At 42.3% G+C, this 23,302-nt stretch overlaps 2 protein-coding genes across 5 annotated transcripts in view; both read right to left on the reverse strand.

The window, feature by feature from the left end:
- The window catches only part of adgb (androglobin), a 105,968-nt gene extending 92,667 nt beyond the window's left edge, over nt 1–13,301 (reverse strand). For 3 of the 4 annotated variants that reach the window (XM_055872123.1, XM_055872122.1, XM_055872120.1), the window contains exons 1-4: nt 11,268–11,773; nt 6,807–6,899; nt 527–598; nt 154–336 (exon numbers count right to left, since the gene is read on the reverse strand). In XM_055872123.1, the coding sequence (XP_055728098.1) occupies nt 154–336; nt 527–598; nt 6,807–6,899; nt 11,268–11,678 (759 nt within the window). In that variant the 5' untranslated portion in view covers nt 11,679–11,773. Of the gene's footprint in view, nt 1–153; nt 337–526; nt 599–6,806; nt 6,900–11,267; nt 11,774–13,103 lie in introns of those variants that run through there. The other variant, XM_055872124.1, reaches the window with a different exon arrangement.
- Nucleotides 13,302–19,458: 6,157 nt separating this feature from the next.
- LOC129817157 (ras-related protein Rab-32-like) overlaps nt 19,459–23,302 on the reverse strand; it is a 29,953-nt gene continuing 26,109 nt past the window's right edge. The window contains exon 3 of the mRNA XM_055872125.1: nt 19,459–20,664. Within this exon, the coding sequence (XP_055728100.1) occupies nt 20,515–20,664 (150 nt within the window). The 3' untranslated portion in view covers nt 19,459–20,514. The remainder of the gene's footprint in view (nt 20,665–23,302) is intronic.

Below are 23,302 nucleotides of genomic sequence, written 5' to 3' on the forward strand. Positions count from 1 at the left end.
GTTTCACAGTCCCAGATTAACGGAACCAGATTAAGCCTATATTCCTGGACTAAAAAGTGCTCTCAATAAAGACTGAGTCCAGGGGTACTGCAGGGGTAAACTGGGTCGGAGAAACTAGGCCTATAATCTGTTTTGAATACGCCTATCACTCACCATCCAGTAGAGTTTGACCACGTACTTCCCATAGACGTTATAGAGAGGCATATGGCCCTTGACCACCTTACACAGGGAGTAGATGTGTTCCCAAGGCTTCCAGACGTCAGACCCCTGCTCTACTGACGTCCAATTGTAGATCTTCCACACTATGTAGATTTCACTCACTATCCACCTGAAGAGCTGGGAAGAGGGACATAATGGGAAAAAAAATAAATAATCAATTGATCAATGACTAAATGACTTTAAATTAACCAAATCAATCACATAATCTAGGGTCCCTTCATTACCGTCCATCAGAAATCACTGTTAGATGACAACAGTGTGATAAGCCTTTATGAAAAGGTAGGTAAAGTGGGTGGAGAGCGCTTACCTCACTACAGAGCAGATGTTCATTGGCTGCGGTCAGGTCAAATGATGATTCGTTCTCCACTATTACTGGAGGCTAGTATAAAATGCATGAGATGTTTTTAACATGGGACCAAACAATGGAAACAGTGCATTTCTATGATGCATCAAACATCCCCTTTTCCCACTTCTAAAGTGATGGACGTCTGGGCTCTGTGCAGTCAACAATGTTCTGAAAGTTACTGAACTGCAAAATTAAACATTACACAGACACATTTTGTAAAGCGGCGTTGGGAAGTTTACTAGATTACCCTCTGAAGAACAGGTTACCCAGGTAAAATTGAAATATTCATAAAACTCAAACCTTTTACTTTTCGAATATGCTTTGCAAAAAGAGTCCACCATAGTTTATCCAGGATTCCTCAAGAGGACATGTACGCAATGAATATTGGATTAGGGAGTTAAGAGACTCCAACAGACCACTAATCAAATACGAATTAAAAGACTCCACCGATCGTGAAGAGAGAGCCTTCAAGGGAGATTATATTTTTCTTCACTCTCACTCTCTCTCACTCCATGGAGAGCCCTTCCATTGTCATGGCAACCGCACATAACAACCCACACCTCAACTTATTCCGTCAATTAAGGGGTTCTAGAATAGGATGGCGGAGAGTGGAAGGACGAAACAGAACAGCTGTCACATCTGTGCTTAATTGGGTATTCCTGTGCGTTTAATTTTATACAGAATGAATGAAACGTTCTTCACATTGTTGAGCGGAAGACGGAGGAAGCGTAATTACTCAGTGTTGCACAGACAAACAGACAGACAGAGACAGAGATAGTTGCTTTTTGTTAACAGCCATACATTTCGGCACACTACCTGATAAGATGGCCCTGAGTGGTCTGGCTATATATGGCACTCGGCTGAACCTTGTGATGTACTGTACATGTAGCTTACTATAGTGGAACATTCTGTTCTTGTGCAGTCTCTTTGCAGTGTCGACTTTAAGGCGGTAGTCTGAATGATGAAAAGGATATACTGAAGGCCCTGAGCAGTGGTGGAAAAAGTACCCAACTGTTATACTTAAGTAAAAGTAAAGATACCTTAATAGAAAATGACTCAAGTAAAAGACACCCAATAAAATGCTACTTGAGTAAAAGTCTAAGTATTTGGTTTTAAATATACTTAAGGATCAATAGTAAAATCAGTCACCGTTACCAAGATGGCATAGCAGTCAGACGTCCTTTGTCCTCGTCTTGTCGTGTCCCGTATATATATATATATATATATATATATTTACACCTTTCTTCGCATATCTTTTATATATTTTATTTTCCAAAAACTCAACTTCAAAACACTTTCCTGCAACCCGCCTCACCAATTTAAAAAAAAAGAAAGTATTATTTACCTCAAATCTGAAAATCCACAATAGAAGCTAGCCAGAAGCTAACGTAAGTTTACTGGCTAACGTTAGTATTTCAGCTAACCAGGGTTTATGGTCTTCAGCTATTCCTTTAGCTCGAAAATCTATTGCCACTTTTTTACAACTCGACTCAGACCAGAACATACCGGACCTATTTTTTCTCTCCATATCCCCAGATTTCAACCGCAAGCTCTGGACATTTACACCTGGATTTCGCAGCAAGTTAGCTGGTACCCGTGTGACTATTGGCTTACGTCGATCCCGGAGCAAACATAAATTATTCCGGAGCTAGCCAGCTGAAGAGTTCCATCAGCCACTCCTGGGCTACAATCACCTATCCGGACCCGTTTTACTGCCAATGCGGAGCCCCACCAGGCCTACCGACGTTATCTGCCCGAGGGAGTTATCCAACTGGCACCTCCATCGCAACGTTACCTAAACGCCCATCTGCGGTCCGCTAATCGTTAGCTGTCTTATCGGCTATCTGAATAAGTCTATCGGACCATTTTTCTTGGGTCACTAGAACTATATCTGTTTTGCCATTAGGGTTGATCCCCTCTACCACACGGAACCCCACTAATCTACTGACGGAAACGCACGAGTTGGCTAAAAACAGACCTCCATCCTATGCTAGCTTGCTACCGATGACCCGGCTGGCTGTCTGAATCGCCGTGACCCCAACCAACCTCTACTCACTGGACCCTTATGATCACTCGGCTAAGCATGCCTCTCCTTAATGTCAATATGCCTTGTCCATTGCTGTTCTGGTTAGTGTTTATTGGCTTATTTCACTGTAGAGCCTCTAGCCCTACTCACTATACCTTATCCAACCTTTCAGTTCCACCACCCACATATGCGATGACATCACCTGGTTTCAATGATGTTTCTAGAGACAATATCTCTCTCATCATCACTCAATACCTAGGTTTACCTCCACTGTATTCACATCCTACCATACCTTTGTCTGTACATTATTCCTTGAAGCTATTTTATCGCCTCCAGAAACGTCCTTTTACTCTCTGTTCTAGACGACCAATTCTGATAGCCATTTCTCATTCTCTTTTAGCCGTACCCTTATCACACTCCTCCTCTGGTGAAGAGGTGAATTCAGGCCCTGCAGTGCCTAGCTCCACTCCTATTCCCCAGGCGCTCTCTTTTGATGACTTCTGTAACCGTAATAGCCTTGGTTTCATTCATGTTACCATTAAAAGCCTCCTCCCTAAGTTTGTTTTATTCACTGCTTTAGCACACTCTGCCAATCCGGATGTTCTAGCCGTGTCTGAATCCTGGCTTAGGAAGACCATCAAAAATTCTGACATTTTCATCCCTAACTACAACATTTTCAGACAAGATAGAACGGCCAAAGGGGGCGGTGTTGCAATCTACTGCAAAGATAGCCTGCAGAGTTCTGTCCTACTATCCAGGTCTGTACCTAAACAATTTGAACTTCTACTTTTAAAAAATCCACCTCTCTAAAAACAAGTCTCTCACCGTTGGCGCCTGCTATAGACCACCCTCTGCCCCCAGCTGTGCTCTGGACACCATATGTGAACTGATTGCCCCACATCTATCTTCAGAGCTCGTGCTGCTAGGCGACCTAAACTGGAACATGCTTAACACCCCAGCCATTCTACAATCTAAGCTTGATGCCCTCAATCTCACACAAATTATCAATGAACCTACCAGGTACCAACCAAAGCCGTAAACACGGGCGCCCTCATAGATATTATCCTAACCAACTTGCCCTCTAAATACACCTCTGCTGTTTTCAACCGCGATCACTGCCTCATTGCCTGCATCCGTAATGGGTCAGCGGTCAAACGACCTCCACTCATCACTGTCAAACTCTCCCTGAAACACTTCAGCCAGCAGGCCTTTCTAATCGACCTGGCCGGGGTATCCTGGAAGGATATTGATCTCATCCCGTCAGTAGAGGATGCCTGGTTATTTTTTTTAAATGCCTTCCTCACCATCTTAAATAAGCATGCCCAATTCAAGAAATTTAGAACCAGGAACAGATATAGCCCTTGGTTCTCTCCAGACCTGACTGCCCTTAACCGACACAAAAACATCCTATGGCGTTCTGCATTAGCATCGAACAGCCCCCGTGATATGCAACTTTTCAGGGAAGCTAGAAACCAATATACACAGGCAGTTAGAAAAGCCAAGGCTAGCTTTTTCAAGCAGAAATTTGCTTCCTGCAACACAAACTCAAAAAAGTTCTAGGACACTGTAAAGTCCATGGAGAATAAGAACATCTCCTCCCAGCTGCCCACTGCACTGAAGATAGGAAACACTGTCACCACCGATAAATCCACTATAATTGAGAATTTTAATAAGCATTTTTCTACGGCTGGCCATGCTTTCCACCTGGCTACCCCTACATCGGTCAACAGCACTGCACCCCCCACAGCTACTCGCCCAAGCCTTCCCCATTTCTCCTTCTCCCAAATCCAGTCAGCTGATGTTCTGAAAGAGCTGAAAAATCTGGACCCCTACAAATCAGCCGGGCTAGACAATCTGGACCCTTTCTTTCTAAAATTATCTGCTGGAATTGTTGCCACCCCTATTACTAGCCTGTTCAACCTCTCTTTCATGTCGTCTGAGATTCCCAAAGACTGGAAAGCAGCTGCGGTCATCCCCCTCTTCAAAGGGGGGGACACTCTTGACCCAAACTGCTACAGATCTATATCTATCCTACCCTGCCTATCTAAGGTCTTCGAAAGCCAAGTCAACAAACAGATTACCGACCATTTCGAATCCCACCATACCTTCTCCGCTATGCAATCTGGTTTCAGAGCTGGTCATGGGTGCACCTCAGCCACGCTCAAGGTCCTAAACGATTTCTTAACCGCCAACGATAAGAAACAATACTGTGCAGCCGTATTCATTGACCTGGCCAAGGCTTTCGACTCTGTCAATCACCACATCCTCATCGGCAGACTCGACAGCCTTGGTTTCTCAAATGATTGCCTCGCCTGGTTCACCAACTACTTCTCTGATAGAGTTCAGTGTGTCAAATCGGAGGGTCTGTTGTCCGGGCCTCTGGCAGTCTCTATGGGGGTGCCACAGGTTTCAATTCTTGGACCGACCCTCTTCTCTGTATACATCAATGATGTCGCTCTTGCTGCTGGTGAGTCTCTGATCCACCTCTACGCAGACGACACCATTCTGTATACTTCTGGCCCTTCTTTTGACACTGTGTTAACAACCCTCCAGGCGAGGTTCAATGCCATCCAACTCTCCTTCCGTGGCCTCCAATTGCTCTTAAATACAAGTAAAACTAAATGCATGCTCTTCAACCGATCGCTGCCTGCACTTGCCCGCCTGTCCAACATCACTACTCTGGACGTCTCTGACTTAGAATATGTGGACAACTACAAATACCTAGGTGTCTGGTTAGACTGTAAACTCTCCTTCCAGACTCACATCAAACATCTCCAATCCAAAGTTAAATCTAGAATTGGCTTCCTATTCCGCAACAAAGCATCCTTCACTCATGCTGCCAAACATACCCTTGTAAAACTGACCATCCTACCAATCCTCGACTTCGGTGATGTCATTTACAAAATAGCCTCCAATACCCTACTCAATAAATTGGATGCAGTCTATCACAGTGCCATCCGTTTTGTCACCAAAGCCCCATATACTACCCACCACTGCGACCTGTACGCTCTCGTTGGCTGGCCCTCGCTTCATACTCGTCGCCAAACCCACTGGCTCCAGGTCATCTACAAGACCCTGCTAGGTAAAGTCCCGCCTTATCTCAGCTCGCTGGTGACCATAGCCGCACCCACCTGTAGCACGCGCTTCAGCAGGTATATCTCTCTGGTCACCCCGAAAACCAATTCTTCCTTTGGCCGCCTCTCCTTCCAGATCTCTGCTGCCAATGACTGGAACGAACTACAAAAATCTCTGAAACTGGAAACACTTATCTCCCTCACTAGCTTTAAGCACCAGCTGTCAGAGCAGCTCACAGATTACTGCACCTGTACATAGCCCATCTATAATTTAGCCCAAAAAATTACCTCTTTCCCTACTGTATTTATTTATTTATTTATTTTGCTCCTTTGCACCCCATTATTTATATCTCTACTTTGCACATTCTTCCACTGCAAATCAACCATTCCAGTGTTTTACTTGCTATATTGTATTTACTTCGCCACCATGGCCTTTTTTTTTGCCTTCACCTCCCTTATCTCACCTCACTTGCTCACATTGTATATAGTCTTATTTTTCTACTGTATTATTGACTGTATGTTTGTTTTACTCCATGTGTAACTCTGTGTTGTTGTATGTGTCGAACTGCTTTGCTTTATCTTGGCCAGGTCGCAATTGTAAATGAGAACTTGTTCTCAACTTGCCTACCTGGTTAAATAAAGGTGAAATAAAAAAAAGTATTGCTAAAATATACTTAACTTCTTATTCCTTATATCAAGCCAACCAGACGGCACATTTTTTTTTTAAATGTATGTATAGCCAAGGGCACACTGCAACCCTTTGACAATCATTTACAAACAAAGAATGTGTTTAGTGAGTCGGCCAGATCAGAGGCAGTACGGATGACCAGGGATTTCTCTTGATAACTGTGTGAAGCATTCTAAATGTAACGAGTACTTTTGCGTGTCAGGGAAAATGTATGAAGTAAAAAGTACATTATTGCATTTAGGAATGTAGTGGAATAAATATAACAGTTGTCAAACATATAAATAGTAAAGTACACAAACCTCAAAAAAACTACTTAAGTGGTACTTTAAAGTATTTTTACTTCAGTACTTTACACCACTGGCCCTGAGTATATCTAGTACTGTGCATCCTCTGTGTCGGATGCAGACTGTGTGATGCACCATCCAAGACCATGTCCTGAAGAAGTACCCTTACCTTGGTGAGTATGTGCTCTGAAGGGCGCTTCCATGAGTGCACTTTCAGCAGCGGAGGCAGCTCGACCTTTCCCTCTGGATCCTCAAAGAATGGCTGTGGACAAAGAGCCAAAGAAACATGAAAGAAAATTGTGATAAATAAAAAAGTATACCAGTTTCATTGAAGGACCAAAAAATTGACAACTGTGCCTACAGACTGCAAAATAGTTCGGGAAGAGATATGCGATGTACCGATACCATGACACATTGTTTACTGACTGATACGCTAAACGCCAGAATCAAAACGTAGAATATTTCAAAATAAATAATTATACAAAATTCTTGCAACCAATAGAATGTTATGTAGAGTTGAAGTCGGAAATTTAAATACACCTTAGCCAAATACAACTAAACTCAGTTTTTCACAATTCCTGACATTTAATCCTCGTAAAAATTCCCTGTTTTAGGTTAGTTAGGATCACCACATTATTTTAAGAATGTGAAACATTAGAATAATAGTAGAGCGAATGATTTATTTCAGCTTTTATTTCTTTCATCACATTTCCAGTGGATCAGAAGTTTACATACACTCAATTAGTATTTGGTAGCATTGCCTTTAAATTGTTTAACTTCGGTCAACATTACTGTTAGCCTTCCAAAAGCTTCCCACAATAAGTTGAGTGAATTTTGGCCCATTCCTCCTGACAGAGCTGGTGTAACTGAGTCAGGTTTGTAGGCCTCCTTGCTCGCACACGCTTTTTCAGGTCTGCCCACAAATCTTCTATGGATTGAGGTCAGGGCTTTGTGATGGCCACTCAAATACCTTGACTTTGTTGTCCTTAAGCCATTTTGCCATAACTTTGGAAGTATGCTTGCGATCATTGTCCTTTTGGAAGATCGATTTGCGACTAAGCTTTAACTTCCTGACTGATGTCTTGATATGTTGCAACAATATCTCCACATAATTTTACTTCCTCATGATGCCATCTATTTTGTGATGTGCACCAGTCCCTCCTGCTTCAAAGCACCCCCACAACATGATGCTGCCACCCCTGTGCTTCACGGTTGGGATGGTGGTCATCGGCTTGCAAGCATCCCCCTTTTTCCTCCAAACATAACAATGGTCATTATGGCCAAACAGTTCTATTTTTGTTTCATAAGACCAGAGGACATTTCTCCAAAAAGTACGAACTTTGTCCCCATGTGCAGTTGCTAACCGTAGTCTGGCTTTTTTTATGGCGGTTATGGAGCAGTGGCTTCTTCCTTGCTGAGCGACCTTTCAGGTTATGTCGATATAGGACTAGAATTACTGTGGATATAGATACTTTGTACCTGTTTCCTCCAGCATCTTCACAAGGTACTTTGCTGTTGTTCTGGGGTTTAATTGCACTTTCGCAGCAATGTACATTCAACTCTAGGAGACAGAACGCGTCTCCTTCCTAAGCGGAATGACAGCTGAGTGGTCCCATGATGTTCATACTTGTGTACTATTGTTTGTACAGATGAACGTGGTACCTTCAGGCGTTTGGAAATTGCTCCCAAGGATGAACCAGACTTGTGGAGGTCTACAATTTTTTTCCTGAGGTCTTGGCTAATTTCTTTTGATTTTCCCATGATGTCAAGCGAAGAGGCACTGAATATGAAGGTAGGCCTTGAAATACATCCACAGGTACACCTCCAACTGACTCAAATTATGTAAATTAGCCTATCAGAAGCTTCTAAAGCCATGACATCATTTTCTGGAATTTTCCAAGCAGTGTAAAGGCACAGTCAACTTAGTGTATGTAAACTGGAATTGTGATACAGTAAATTATAAGTGAAAAAATCTGTCTGTAAACAATTGTTGGAAAAATTACTTGTGTCATACACAAAGTAGATGTACTAACCGACTTGCCAAAACTATAGTTTGTTAACAAGAAATTTGTGGATTGGTTGAAAAACTAGTTTTAATGACTCTAACCTAAGTGTATGTAAACTTCCAACTTCAACTGTACACTACCGGTCAAAGGTTTAAGAACACATACTCATTCAAGGGTTTTTCTTTATTTTTACTATTGTCTACAGTGTAGAATAGCAGTGAGGACATCAAAACTATGAAAAAACACATATGGAATAATGTAGTAACCAAAAAAGTGTTAAACAAATCAAAATGTATTTTGTATTTGAGATTCTTCAAATATCCACCCTTTGCCCTGATGATAGCTTTGCACAGCCTTTGATTCCATATGTGTTACTTCATAGTTTTAATGTCTTCAATATTATTCTACAATGTAGAAAATAGTAAAAATAAAGAAAAACCCTTGAATGGGTAGGTGTGTCTAAAATTGACTGGTACTCTATATACAGTGCCTTCGGAAAGTATTCAGACCCCTTGAATTTTTCCACATTTTGTTACGTTAACGCCTTATTCTAAAATTGAAGATAACTACAACTTGATTGGAGTCCACCTGTTTATATAGTGGTCCCGTGTGGCTCAGTTGGTAGAGCATGGCGCTTGCAACGCCAGGGTTGTGGGTTCAATTCCCACGGGGGGACCAGGGTTCAATTCCCACGGGGGGACCAGGATGAATATGTATGAACTTTCCAATTTGTAAGTCGCTCTGGATAAGCGCGTCTGCTAAATGACTTAAATGTAAATGTGGTCAATTCTATTGATTGGACATGACTTGGAAAGGCACATACCTGACTATATAAGGTCTCACAGTTAACAGTGCATGTCAGAGCAAAAACCAAGCCCTGAGGTCGAAGGAATTGCCCGTAGAGCGCCGAGACAGGATTGTGTCGAGGCACAGATCTGGAGAAAGATACCAAGAACACAGTTGCCTTCATCATTCTTAAATGGAAGAAGTTTCGAACCGCCAAGATTCTTCCTAGAGCTGGCTGCCAGGCCAAAATGAGCAATCAAGGGAGAAGGATCAGGGAGGTGACCCGAAGGTCATTCTGACAGAGCTCTAGAGTTCCTCTGTGGAGATGTGAGAACCTTCCTGAAGACAACCCTCTCTGTAGCACTCCACCAATCAGGCCTTTATGGTAGTGGCCAGACGGAAGCCACTCCTCAGTAAAAGGCACATGACAGCCCACTTGGAGTTTGGCAAAAAGTACCTAAAGAATATTAGACCATGAGAGACAATACTCTCTGGTCTGATGAAACCAAAATTGAACTATTTGGCCTCAATGTCAAATGTCACGTCTGGAGGAAACCTGCCAGCACCCCTACGGTGAAGCATGGTGGTGGCAGCATCATGCTGTGGGGATGTTTTTCAGCGGCAGGGACAGGGATACTAGTCATTATCGAGGCAATGATGAACGGAGCAAAGTACAGAGTTCCTTGATGAAAACCTTCTCCAGGGCATTCACTATCTCAGACTGGGGCGAAGGTTCACCTTCCAACAGGACAACGACCCTAAGCACACAGCCAAGACAACGCAAGAGTGGCTTCGGGACAAGTCTCTGAATTTCCTTGAATTGCACAGCCAAAGCCCAGACATGAACCCGATCGAATTTCTCTGAAGACCTAAAAACAGTTGTGCAGCAACGCTCCCCATTCAACCTGACAGACCTTGAGAGGATCTGCAGAGAGGAATGTGAGAAACTCCCCAAATACAGGTGTGCCAAGCTTGTAGCGTTATACCCAAGAAGACTCTTGGCTGCGATTACAGCCTAAGGTGCTTCAACAAAGTACTGATTAAAGGGTCTGAATACTTATGTAAATGTGATATTTCAGTTTATTTTTAAGATATTTGCAAACATTTCTAAAAACCTGTTTTTGCTATGTCATTATGGGGTATTGTATGTAGATTGATGACGGGAAAAAAACGATGTAATAAATGTTAGAATACGGCTGTAAGGTAACAACGTGGAAAAAGTCAAGGGGTCTGAAAACTTTCTGAATGTACTGTGTATGTGTATATATTTACAAAAAATATATGGGGGATTGGAAATGATGCAGAAGTGTACATTGATGAAAGCTACAATCTATCTGCAGTTACCCCCAAAAAGAAAAAGAGCCAAAGAAACTCAGGTTCAAATCAAATCAAATGTATTTATATAGCCCTTCTTACATCAGCTGATATTGCAAAGTGCTGTACAGAAACCCAGCCTAAAACCCCAAACAGCAAGCAATGCAGGTGTAGAAGCACGGTTGATGTTTATTATCATGAGTCTTGTCCTGGAGTGATTTTTGGCTATATTGTAAAAACTCAAACAAAAATGAGCTTGTTGGTCTTAATTTAAGGTTTGGGTTAGGCATTAGGGTTAGCAGCGTGGTTAACGTTAGGTTTTTAATCTGATTTTATGACTTTGAGGCTGTACCAGCTAGTACCCATTCTGCAGAGCTGCCTCCAGAACAAGATTCATGACAAAAAATGCTAACCTGCCAAAGAAACATGAGACACCGCAGGCTACAGTATCTATGAAGTCAATCCATAGATGGATAGCCTAGATCCTATAGGAATTTCACTAGGCCCAATCCATCAATACTCACCAAAAATGGACTCTTCCCCATCTTTCCATCCTTAGCGCCCTTGGCCGCATCCCATTTCTCTGTGTTGACCTCTGCCTCACTCCACTCCGGCCAGATGGGGTAGCGGCATCTCCTCAGCTCTCCTGGGCCCTCTGAGGCACTAGCCACCAGGGACGATGCTCTGGGGTGTAACCACAAACAAGCATGATTCAGGTTTGACACCAATAAACAGGTGTGTGTTGTAGTGCCACACCAGCCATGCTGTGGTATCCATAAACCCAAGATGATATAAAATTGATGTCCAAATGTATCAATCCTGTTCAAGTAATTCCTCTCATCGATAAAGTGGTTTGTAGCAGCAGAGCATAGACCTCTAGTCACAGCGCTGTTTAGGCTATACATTTTCGTTGGTGGTGCTATCGACACAATCATGTACTGACTCCCTTTCTCATACTGTCAGTAACATGGATTGAGAGAGCCGCGGGCCAAGGATTTCAAAGCAGAACCCTGGCAAGTTGCCCAGTGTACAGCTTGTTCGTGAAACTCAGTGGCTGTGCGCTTTTGTAAAGTGAGAGCAGAGCAAGAGCCCTGAAGCTATAGATAATTAATGCCAGCTTGCAAGGCTAGCTACATAAATGTCCACAATAACAAGAAGAAGGGCTTATAGAACTAGCTAGCGAGTAGGATGGTGAAAATGGGCGTTTAAATCCTAAAGTGTTTAAAATTAGGAGACCTTAGCTACTTTTTTCTGGCTGAGGTTCAAATTTCGTGGGCTCAAGCAAAGTAGACAGAAGTGACACATCACGTAACGCAGTAGGCTACCTAGCCCCTGTCAGACTACTCCCTGGCCACGCTACATAATACTGTGTTCAAAACCAAGTGGGAAGGTGGTAAATACCAGTTGATGAAATCATATGCTTTGACCTTGACTAAGGGCCAACGAGCGGCGTCAACCCTAAACTAAAGATAAAGCTATCAGGCTTGCAAATAAATGATAGTGTTCAATAAACATATTAATAGATTGCATTTTAATAAATACTGTTTTGAGGACAGCCTGCGACCCCATTTTGATATCAATTTCTTTGTGCGACCCCACCATTTTTTTTTAAAAATTGGGGCTATGACAGTCTATTACAAATCAGACTAACAGTATTTTTGACATTATTTTAATCTGAAGAAAATATGGTTTGAAGTAGCCCATTAAAAGACGTTATATAGCATAGTGCCTAAGAACTGCCCTTAGCCGTGGTATATTGGCCATATACCACACCTCCTGGGCCTTATTGCTAAATTATAAACTGGGTGGTCGAGTCCTGAATGCCGTTTGGCTGACAGCCGTGATATATCAGACCGTATATAACCAAGGTATGACAAATCAAGTATTTTTACTGCTCTAATTCCGTTGGTAACCAGTTTATAATAGCAACAAGGCATCTCGGGGGTTTGTGGTATATGGCCAATTTACCACGGCTAAGGGCTATTACCAGGCACTCCATGTTGCGTAGTGCGTAAGAACAGCCCTTAGCCGTGGTATATTGACCATATACCACACCCCTCAGGCCTTACTGCTTAGATATACTATAGAAAGCCCAGCAAAAATAATGGGGGGGGGGGGGGGTTATGATTGATTGACACCTGTCATTCCTTGCCAACAGGTTCACACATTAGCTAGCTAACGTTGCTGTGCACTTTGTAATTAGCTGAACAGCTACCTATGACAGTGATAACAACACATAACATGTAACACCATGGCAAATATAATTTGAAATCAGAGTATGTAAGTGTTGCTTGACATGATAAATAACGAACAGTAGGGCATAGATACTAGAGCAAGCTTGACCATCAAACCAATCTTACTCTTTATTTGGTGTCTGTCCTTGTGATGAAGTGACTCGGCTGGAGGACAACTCCTTTTTCTTTGGTGGAGCTTTTGACATTCCGCCTGTGTCGTAGACGTTGACTCACCTTAACTATTAGCTGAAATAAGTGGCAGTGTTAGCTAGCTACATGACTTGGGAGAGCACGTTTGTTTTTGCTGGAAGCTCAGCTGGAGAAAGTTTGCTTTGTTGCTAAGCGACAAAACCCCAGCCGCAGGATATCATGGGAGACCTCCGGCTCGAGCCTCCCAGGCCCCTAAGCCAGTCGGGTTATCAAAGATACAACGTACTGCTCTCACTGCACCAAGGATGTATATAGACCACTGTATATTTAAATCATTGAACTGCACCCGTCAAATGAACTGCATCTGCCCTCATTCACATCTTCATTATTATACCATTTTAAAAAATGTCTTTCTTCTCTTCTCTTTACCATGGAACTTTACTTGTTCCGGCAGGCAGGTAGCCGAGTGGTTAGAGCGTTGGGCCAGTTGCCGAAAAGTTGCTAGTTTAAATCCACGAGCTGACAAGGTAAAAATCTGTCGTTCTGCCCCTGAATAAGGCAGTCAACCCACTGTTCCTAGGCCGTCATTATAAATACGATTTTGTTCTTAACTGACTTGCCCTAGTTAAATAAAAATAAAAATTCAAACACCGAGGAGAAAACCACAATAAACAAGGTTCAGGCTACATTGGAATGATCATATTAATTTGTTTTTCCTTCAATTCTGGATTTGGATCAGTTTTATGTATTCCACTTGTGTGTATGCCTCATCTTATTCTCCATTTACGTTTGGCTTATGCTGACTAAAATAATTGCACTGTTCAAACGAGAAGGACTGTTTCCTAGCTAGGTCTATATCTGGGTATTGTGATTAATGAGAGTTAATTTGACTGTTGCTATTTCATAAATAAAACGTTAATTTGCTACTCAAATATATCCTACAACATCTATGCATTCAAAATATCCCAACAGCAGGGAATGTAGCCAAATGGACTTTTCATTAAGTGAATAACAAGTCAATTTGTATACATTAGGCTGGGTAGTATGTCCCAGGAAATACCACAGTGAAAAAGCTTGAATGCACTACTTTCATTCATCTGCTTACTCTGTCCTCATACAGTGCATTCTGAAAGTATTCAGTATTCCTTGACTTTTTCCACATTTTGTTAGGTTACAGCCTTATTCTAAAATGTATTAAATTGTTTTTCCCCCTCATCAATCTACACACAATACCCCATAATGACAAAGCAAATACAGGTTTTTAGACATTTTTGCAAGTGTATTAAAAAGAAAAAAGATCACATTTACATAAGTATTCAGACCCTTTACTCAGTACTTTGTTGACGCACCTTTAGCAGCGATTACAGCCTCAAGTCTTCTTGGGTATGACGCTACACGCTTGGGACTTCTGTATTTGGGGAGTTTCTCACATTCTTCTCGGCAGATCCTCTCAAGCTCTGTCCGGTTGAATGGGGAGCGTTGCTGCACAGCTATTTTCAGGTCACTCCAGAGATGTATGAACGGGTTCATGTCTGGGCTTTGGCTGGGCCACTCAAGGACATGTAACCCCCCTCAAGGACATGTATCTATATCCACAGTAAAACAAGTCCTATATCGACATAACCTGAAAGGCAGCTCAGCAAGGAAGAAGCCACTGCTCCAAAACCACCATAAAAAAGCCAGACTGCGGTTTGCAGCTGCACATGGGGACAAAGATCGTACTTTTTGGAGAAATGTACTCTGGTCTGATGAAACAAAAATAGAACTGTTTGGCCATAATGACCATTGTTATGTTTGGAGGAAAAAGGGGGAGGCTTGCCAGCCGAAGAACACCATCCCAACCGTGAAGCACGGGGGTGGCAGCATCATGTTGTGGGGGTGCTTTGCTGCAGGAGGGACTGGTGCACATCACAAAATAGATGGCATCATGAGGAAGTAAAATTATATGGATATATTGAAGCAACATCTCATGATATCAGTCAGGAAGTGAAAGCTTGGTCGCAAATGGATCTTCCAAATGGACAATGACCCCAAGCATACTTCCAAAGTTGAGGCAAAATGGCTTAAGGACAACAAAGTCAAGGTATTGGAATGGCCATCACAAAGCCCTGACCTCAATCCTATAGAAAATGTGTGGACAGAACTGAAAAAGCGTGTGCGAGCAAGGAGGCCTACAAACCTGACTCAGTTACACCAGCTCTGTCAGGAGGAATGGGCCAAAATTCACCCAACTTATTGTGGGAAGCTTGTGGAAGGCTACCCAAAACGTTTGACCCAAGTTAAACAATTTAAAGGCAATGCTACCAAATACTAATTGAGTGTATGTAAACTTTTGACCCACTGGGAATGTGATGAAAGAAATAAAAGCTGAAATAAATAATTCTCTCTACTATTATTCTGACATTTCACATTCTTAAAATAAAGTGGTGATCCTAACTGACCTAAAACAGGGATTTTTTTTACTCTGATTAAATGTCAGGAATTGTGAAAAACTGAGTTTAAATGTATTTGCCTAAGGTGTATGTAAACTTCCGACTTCAATTGTATGTGCCTTTCCAAATCATGCCCAATCAATTGAATTTACCACAGGTGGACTCCAGTCAAGTTGTAGAAACATCTCAAGGATGATCAATGGAAACAGGATGTACCTGAGCTCACTTTTTTAAAGTACATTTGTAATCTTTTCTAAAAACATGTTTTTACTATGTCATTATGGGATATTGTGTGTAGATTTCTGAGGAAATGTTTTTCTTTAATCCATTTTAGAATAAGGCTGTAACGTAACAAAATGTGGAAAAGGTCAACGGGTCTGAATTCTTTCCGAAGGCACTGCCCAAGGACACTGTACTAAGCCTACTAATGATAAAGACAATACTTATTATTATAATGATGATCATAATTACAATTGTAATAATAACAATAAGAAGGAGATCACGAATAAGGAGGGTATAAGAGAGAGATCTGTGTGCATGTTATGTGTGACAAACAGTTGCTTTTACATTACAATATTATTTTGCTGCCTGTTTGGAAAAAAAACTATTGTGTGTAGATTGATGAGGAAACATTTTTATTTAATCCATTTTAGAATAAGGTTGTAGCGTAATAAAATGTTGAAAAAGTCAAAGGGTCTGAATACTTTTCGAATGAACTGTATTTAGCCAGGGCGACAAGTAGAGCACAAAACAATTTGACATAAACATTTTCGTTGATGAGTTTTATTGACAAGTCACAAAAAAATATATATATTATAATAATAATATTTATGCATTGATGAGAATGCTGTAAAAACAGGAATTGTTTGCTCAGTGGGAAATGAATATCAACTGTTGGAGTTTGTGACAGCAAATATGTGAGCTACAGTATCATGCAATATGTCCTGGGATATCCTATGATCTTCTATGTAGAAGAAACCCTTAATATCTAATGACTCTTGCGTAGCTTGTGCGTGTCATAGAGTAAAACATGTGAGTGTTTGTGAGTCTTAGCTTTTCATAGAGAGGTCATAATAGTTTGTGGACTTCACAGACGTTTTTGTGAGAAGAAAGGTTTTCGGGACACGCCCTTGTCTCACCAACACTGCTCTACCTCAGTCCCTTTAAGCACACATACTAATGTTTGGTATCAGCGGATGCAGAGGAAATGGACAAATCCAATGCAACAGACCAGCACGAGGTTTTAAAGGGGTTAGAAGTTCAAAACGTGTCACGGTGGGACTGTAAGAGTTTAAGATTTACTGTTATTACACGAAATCAAGAGACACGGGAGTGTGTTTATTAGTATCAGACTGCTTGGCCTAATGTGGGGGTAGATCAGATGTAATATTGCAGATGGATTGTAGGTTCTATAAATCTCATTGTTTGCATAATTTTTAATCCCCTTTATTTCTTTTTTCTCTATACCTTTTCCCCCCTGCCATCCCTACCCTAATTGGAGTAAACTAATGGACAACAATACTTCTACTGCTACTTCCAGCTATTTCACTCACATCTACATTAACTGTAGTTAAATAATATATTCCCAATTTCTTCTTTCTTTAAGTACTGTACTGGATTTTCACCCAAGGAGACCAATCCACCATTCATTCTGACTTTAACTCCTACCCTACGAGGACCACACATTAACCCAACTTTCCCAGTATAATGCCATTTTGCTATTTTATCTTGCAATACATCCCTGAATTTTACTATGATGTCTTACAATGGTCCCGAACCTCCCTATTTGTAACATTCCTACCAATATTGCCCTAAAAATAAATACTTTATCCAAGAGTATAATGATATTTTCCCATTCATTTATCATGTTTTTTCAGATCCAGTGCTCAGATTTTCAGTGTTTTTGCAGGTCCATCTGAACCCTGGCATTATGACGTAACAACCATTTCTGGACCTGACTCCAAAAGTGAGCCACCGATGGACAATACCATAAAACATATTCTATTCATTCTGTTCCTTGTGGCAGTCTGCCCAAGGCTGACTGTTCTATTGATTATGTTTCCTCGTGGCAGTCTGCACAAGGCTGACTGTTCTATTGATTATGTTTCCTCGTGGCAGAGTCTGCACAAGGCTGACTGTTCTATTGATTATGTTTCCTCGTGGCAGAGTCTGCACAAGGCTGACTGTTCTATTGATTATGTTTCCTCGTGGCAGAGTCTGCACAAGGCTGACTGATCTATTGATTCTGTTTCCTCGTGGCAGAGTCTGCACAGGGCTGACTGTTCTATTGATTCTGTTTCCTCGTGGCAGAGTCTGCACAAGGCTGACTGATCTATTGATTCTGTTTCCTCGTGGCAGAGTCTGCACAAGGCTGACTGTTCTATTGATTCTGTTTCCTCGTCGCAGAGTCTGCACAGGGCTGACTGTTCTATTGATTCTGTTTCCTCGTGGCAGAGTCTGCACAAGGCTGACTGTTCTATTGATTCTGTTTCCTCGTGGCAGAGTCTGCACAGGGCTGACTGTTCTATTGATTCTGTTTCCTCGTGGCAGAGTCTGCACAAGGCTGACTGTTCTATTGATTATGTTTCCTCGTGGCAGTCTGCACAAGGCTGACTGTTCTATTGATTCTGTTTCCTCGTGGCAGAGTCTGCACAAGGCTGACTGTTCTATTGATTCTGTTTCCTCGTGGCAGAGTCTGCACAAGGCTGACTGTTCTATTGATTCTGTTTCCTCGTGGCAGAGTCTGCACAGGGCTGACTGTTCTATTGATTCTGTTTCCTCGTGGCAGAGTCTGCACAGGGCTGACTGTTCTATTGATTCTGTTTCCTCGTGGCAGAGTCTGCACAAGGCTGACTGTTCTATTGATTCTGTTTCCTCGTGGCAGAGTCTGCACAGGGCTGACTGTTCTATTGATTCTGTTTCCTCGTGGCAGTCTGCACAAGGCTGACTGTTCAAGGCCCCATATATTGAGAATTATTTTTATATCAAATATCTTTCATAATGTAATAGCTTAATTTGAAAAGAACAGATTGACGTGTCTGTTCCACTGGATGTCATTAGGTGAATGCACCAATTTGTAAGTCGCTCTGGATAAGAGCGTCTGCTAAATGACTTAAATGTAAATGTGAATTGTTGTTTTATGTCAGTTTATAGACCTGATGCCAAGATATTGGGCCATCAAAAACCTGTTCCCAACTGACTTGAATTTGATATGGTGTTGCCATCAAACCTTCTGACTTTAAAGTGAAACTGATACATTTTTTTCGATTCACACTAATCACACTAATCAAATTATTTAATCACATTCAGCCTTCTTTATGAAAGTCCACTTTATTTCAGCGGCTTTGTTCTGTTAAACTGGCACTAATGGCTCAAATTGCATAGGCATAACTTCCTTTTTCTTCAGTCAAAATGAAGTCAGTAGAGACAAAGTGAATAGGCAGTAGTAGACATTGCTGCAATAGTCGACATGAGTGTGTGTCCTGGAGACTAGTGTGACGTTGGCTTCTTCTCTGGTAATAATGGGGGCATGGGAGAGCATGAGCTGCAGCAGCGTGCAGAATAGTCGGATGACTATCACACACACGGCCTCCCCTAAGTGGTACAGCATGGTCATGCCTGATACACATCAATAGCCCAAGGAATTATGTTGGGAAGCATTCCATAATGTGAATTCCCATTTCTCTGATCGCATTTTCAGTTTCTCCTCACATGTTCAGCCTCAGGGATCAGCTCCAAGGCACTTAACCCTAATTGCTCCTGTAAATTGCTCTGGATAAGTGCGTCTGCTAAAGGACTCAAATCTAAATGTGACACAATCACACACACACACATTCTTTCAATTCCACTCACAGACAATTCAATTGTGTCACTAATGAAGAAGCCAAGACAACACAAAGTATTATCAATGAAAATGTTTATTCTTTTGGGGGTTTGTAGTAGATTCAAAGTATATTTTCACATGGAAACTTAATAGACTCCGCACTGTGTTTAAAAAAATTATTTACACTTGCCTAGGATTCTCAACTGCTTGGGTAGAGGGAGGGTTCACTCCCCCGCCTAATGTACCTCACCAGGAATTGTACAGTACATGATCAAACACAAATGTTTAAAAAAAATGATACGCATCTTAGGATGTACTCTTTCGTACTATTACTACGACATCAAGTCTCTCAGGGATTTCTCTCCGAGTTCCTATGGCACCTTCCTTCTATTTGTTCTTTCTTTCAAGATATTTAATATTTTTTTTTGTCCGTGTGTGACTAGCATTGCCTAGAAGAACACTGGAAGATATTCCACAGATCATGATAAAAAACACATTATTTATGGCGCATCCTTAGTCCCACCTTTGTTCAGGCCTTCAGCAAAAACGATGGGAAAAAAGAACTCATGGCACCATTATGAAACAAGACGGTTACATGCGTAATTGTCAGTGGGCTGGGGTGTGCCGAGACATACTCCCTGGACAGGGGGCATGGGTCCAGTGTAAGGACAACTTGGGGTGGGATATGAGGTTCAGGGTCACACCCTTCCTGAACAGCAGCCCGTTGTGATAGGAGATACAGAAGACGGCGGCTAAGGTTTGGAAGGGTGTTGAGGCGGTCGAGGGTTTATGGACATAGGGGAGGGGTGGGGCTAGGAGACCCAGTCCTTGACCTCTAGGCCCTTTGTGTGAGCTGGCCTGAGGTGCTATCCTGTTATAGTCTCGACCCGGCACAGCCAGAAGAGGACTGGAACCAGAGCCTGGTTCCTCGCTAGGTTTCTTTCTAGGTTCATTCCATTCTAGGGCGGGTTTTTTTCTAGCCACCGTGCTTCTACATTGCTTGCTGTTTGGGGTTTGAGGCTGGGTTTCTGTATAGCACTTTGTGACATCGGCAGATGTAAAAAGGGCTTTATAAATACATTTGATTGATTGATTGATCCAGTGGGAGGAGGGGGGGAAGGTGGATGCAGAGCTAGCAGCAGCCTGGCTTGATCTCAGCAGCCACTGTCTCCTGGTCGAGCTTGATGGGGTCTCCGTTGCTCTCCTCGTATGGCAGGCCCTTGTCGTTCAGCAGGATGTTCTCCACCAGGAACCGAGCTGCCTCGTCCACGTTGATGTTGTCCTGGGAAAAGGTTACAACAACAACAGGCTTAAGGTTAAAGGTCACATCAATTCAATATGAATACAGTTGCTGGGGATATTGGTTTAGGCAGTTACCTAATGAGGAGAAACATTGGTGAAACAGGTTTGGGCACATTCCATTTGTCACACAGAACAATAGTCTATAAAAAAAAAAAAGATAAACCACTGGTATTTCATCCCCCTCTCTCTTCTATGCAAGCACCAGAGGTTGCTTTATCCTCAGTTGTCAACTCAAGAGGACCCTTTCCTATAGCCATGGCCCGTGACTAGGCTTCCAACATTTGCAGTCTGGCTAATATTCTTTCATGACTCCGCTAAAGCTCTTCAGACTACTTCAGACTACTTCATACAGCTGAGTGGCATCAGAGAGCGGACCTTGAAAACAGCAGCCATCCCTCGTTTTGTCATTTCGCACCTCGGCAGCACAGCACAAAGCTGTCGTCCCTCGTTTTGGAGAGGTTATGAATATTAATGTGTCTTCTCCAGGCCTCAACTGCTGCTATAAGACATTCACAAAGTGACACTTCAGAGAAACAGCCAGGGCACCTTGGGAGCAGTGAAACTCAGGGTGAGTGTATGACTGGACGACACAAGTGTCTCAAAGCTGCATCAAACAGAAACGAGGGGTCAAATATGATGGCGCATGGCATCAAACACAAAGTCCAATTGTGAATGCAGATGAGATTTGAACTAAATGACTATTTGATAATAAACTGCTCTTCGTGTTGTGCTGTGAGGTCATTACTTCCACAGCACACAGCTATAGGCTACATCCTCATCAGATTTCTGGCATAAGAGGAATCTGGTGTGTGATCAAACAAGGAACTCTAAATCCAATTGAAGTCCAATCCAAATCAGCAGACACAGTGGATCTCTCAAGGAATGGATAAGGCCACATACACAGTGTACAAAAACATTATGAACGCCTGCTCTCACCATGAGACTGACCAGGTGAATCCAGGTGAAAGCCATCATCCCTTAAATGATGTCACTTGTTAAATCAACTTCAAAAATCAGTGTTGATGAATGGAAGGAGACAGGTTAAGGAGTTTTAAGTCTTGATACAATTGACACATGGATTGCGCACGTGTGCCATTCAGAGTGTGAACGGGCAAGACAAAAGATTGAAGTGCCTTTGAATGGGGTGTGGTAGTAGGTGCCAGGCGCACCGGTTTGTGTTAAGAACTGCAACGCTGCTGTTTTTTTTTTTTACACAACAGTTTCCCCGTGTCTATCAAGAATGGTCCACCACCCATAGGACATCCAACTACACACAACTGTGGGAAACATTGGAGTCGACATGGCCCAGCGTCCATGTGGTACGCTTTCGATACCTTGTAGAGTCCATGCCCTGATGAAATGAGCCTGTTCTGAGGGCAAAAGGGGGGTTACAACTCAATATTAGGAAGGTGTTGTTAATGTGTTGTGCACTCAGCGTATAATACACCCTTAACATGTGGATTCCCATTCCACCCAGCGGAATGATGCAGGATTTCTATTACGCTCGCAGAGCTGTCCAACGGTCGATATTGAAAGTGACCTGTGACCTCTAGGGACTGTAGCCTGAGGTGTGCTTCTGAATGCTTGGCCACCCTTCACATTGTGATGCCCCCTAACCACACACACACACACACCTCACGTGAAATGACATTTAGCATGGGTGTTTAGCTGTGCAGTACTATGTCAATGAGTCAACTACATTAAACCTGGATGGCTAATGTAGCCAATGCATTACTGGGCATCAAGTGAAGGGTGAGTATCTTGGGAAAAATGTAAAATGATATTGATTATGAGACTCAAATTTGTCTGGCTCGCTCACTTTGAATGTGCAAACTGGGTGTGTCTATGAATGTGGGGTGGTATATTTTGTCTTGGGTCTATTTTTCCTGGTTGCTACATCTGCTGTGTAGCTGGTCGGTTCCCGAGAGCCAAGCTGTTTTTTCATTATTCCTCGGTATATCAGAAAAATTAGGCCGGGTGAGAAAAACAGTCCCAGTTGAGCTCCTCGGAGAGATTTTCATGTGTGTGAGAGAGAGAGAGAGAGAGAGATTTTCATGTGTGTGAGAGAGAGAGAGAGAGAGAGAGATTTTCATGTGTGTGAGAGAGAGAGAGAGAAAGATTTTCATGTGTGTGAGAGAGAGAGAGAAAGATTTTCATGTGTGTGAGAGAGAGAGAGAAAGATTTTCATGTGTGTGAGAGAGAGAGAGAGAGAGATTTTCATGTGTGTGAGAGAGAGAGAGAGAGAGATTTTCATGTGTGTGAGAGAGAGAGAGAGAGAGATTTTCATGTGTGTGAGAGAGAGAGAGAGAGAGATTTTCATGTGTGTGAGAGAGAGAGAGAGAGATTTTCATGTGTGTGAGAGAGAGAGAGAGAGAGATTTTCATGTGTGTGAGAGAGAGAGAGAGAGAGAGAGAGATTTTCATGTGTGTGAGAGAGAGAGAGAGATTTTCATGTGTGAGAGAGAGAGAGAGATTTTCATGTGTGAGAGAGAGAGAGAGATTTTCATGTGTGAGAGAGAGAGAGAGATTTTCATGTGTGAGAGAGAGAGAGAGATTTTCATGTGTGAGAGAGAGAGAGAGATTTTCATGTGTGAGAGAGAGAGAGAGATTTTCATGTGT

Source organism: Salvelinus fontinalis, chromosome 20 (assembly GCF_029448725.1).
Source record: "Salvelinus fontinalis isolate EN_2023a chromosome 20, ASM2944872v1, whole genome shotgun sequence".
Lineage (NCBI taxonomy): Eukaryota > Metazoa > Chordata > Actinopteri > Salmoniformes > Salmonidae > Salvelinus > Salvelinus fontinalis.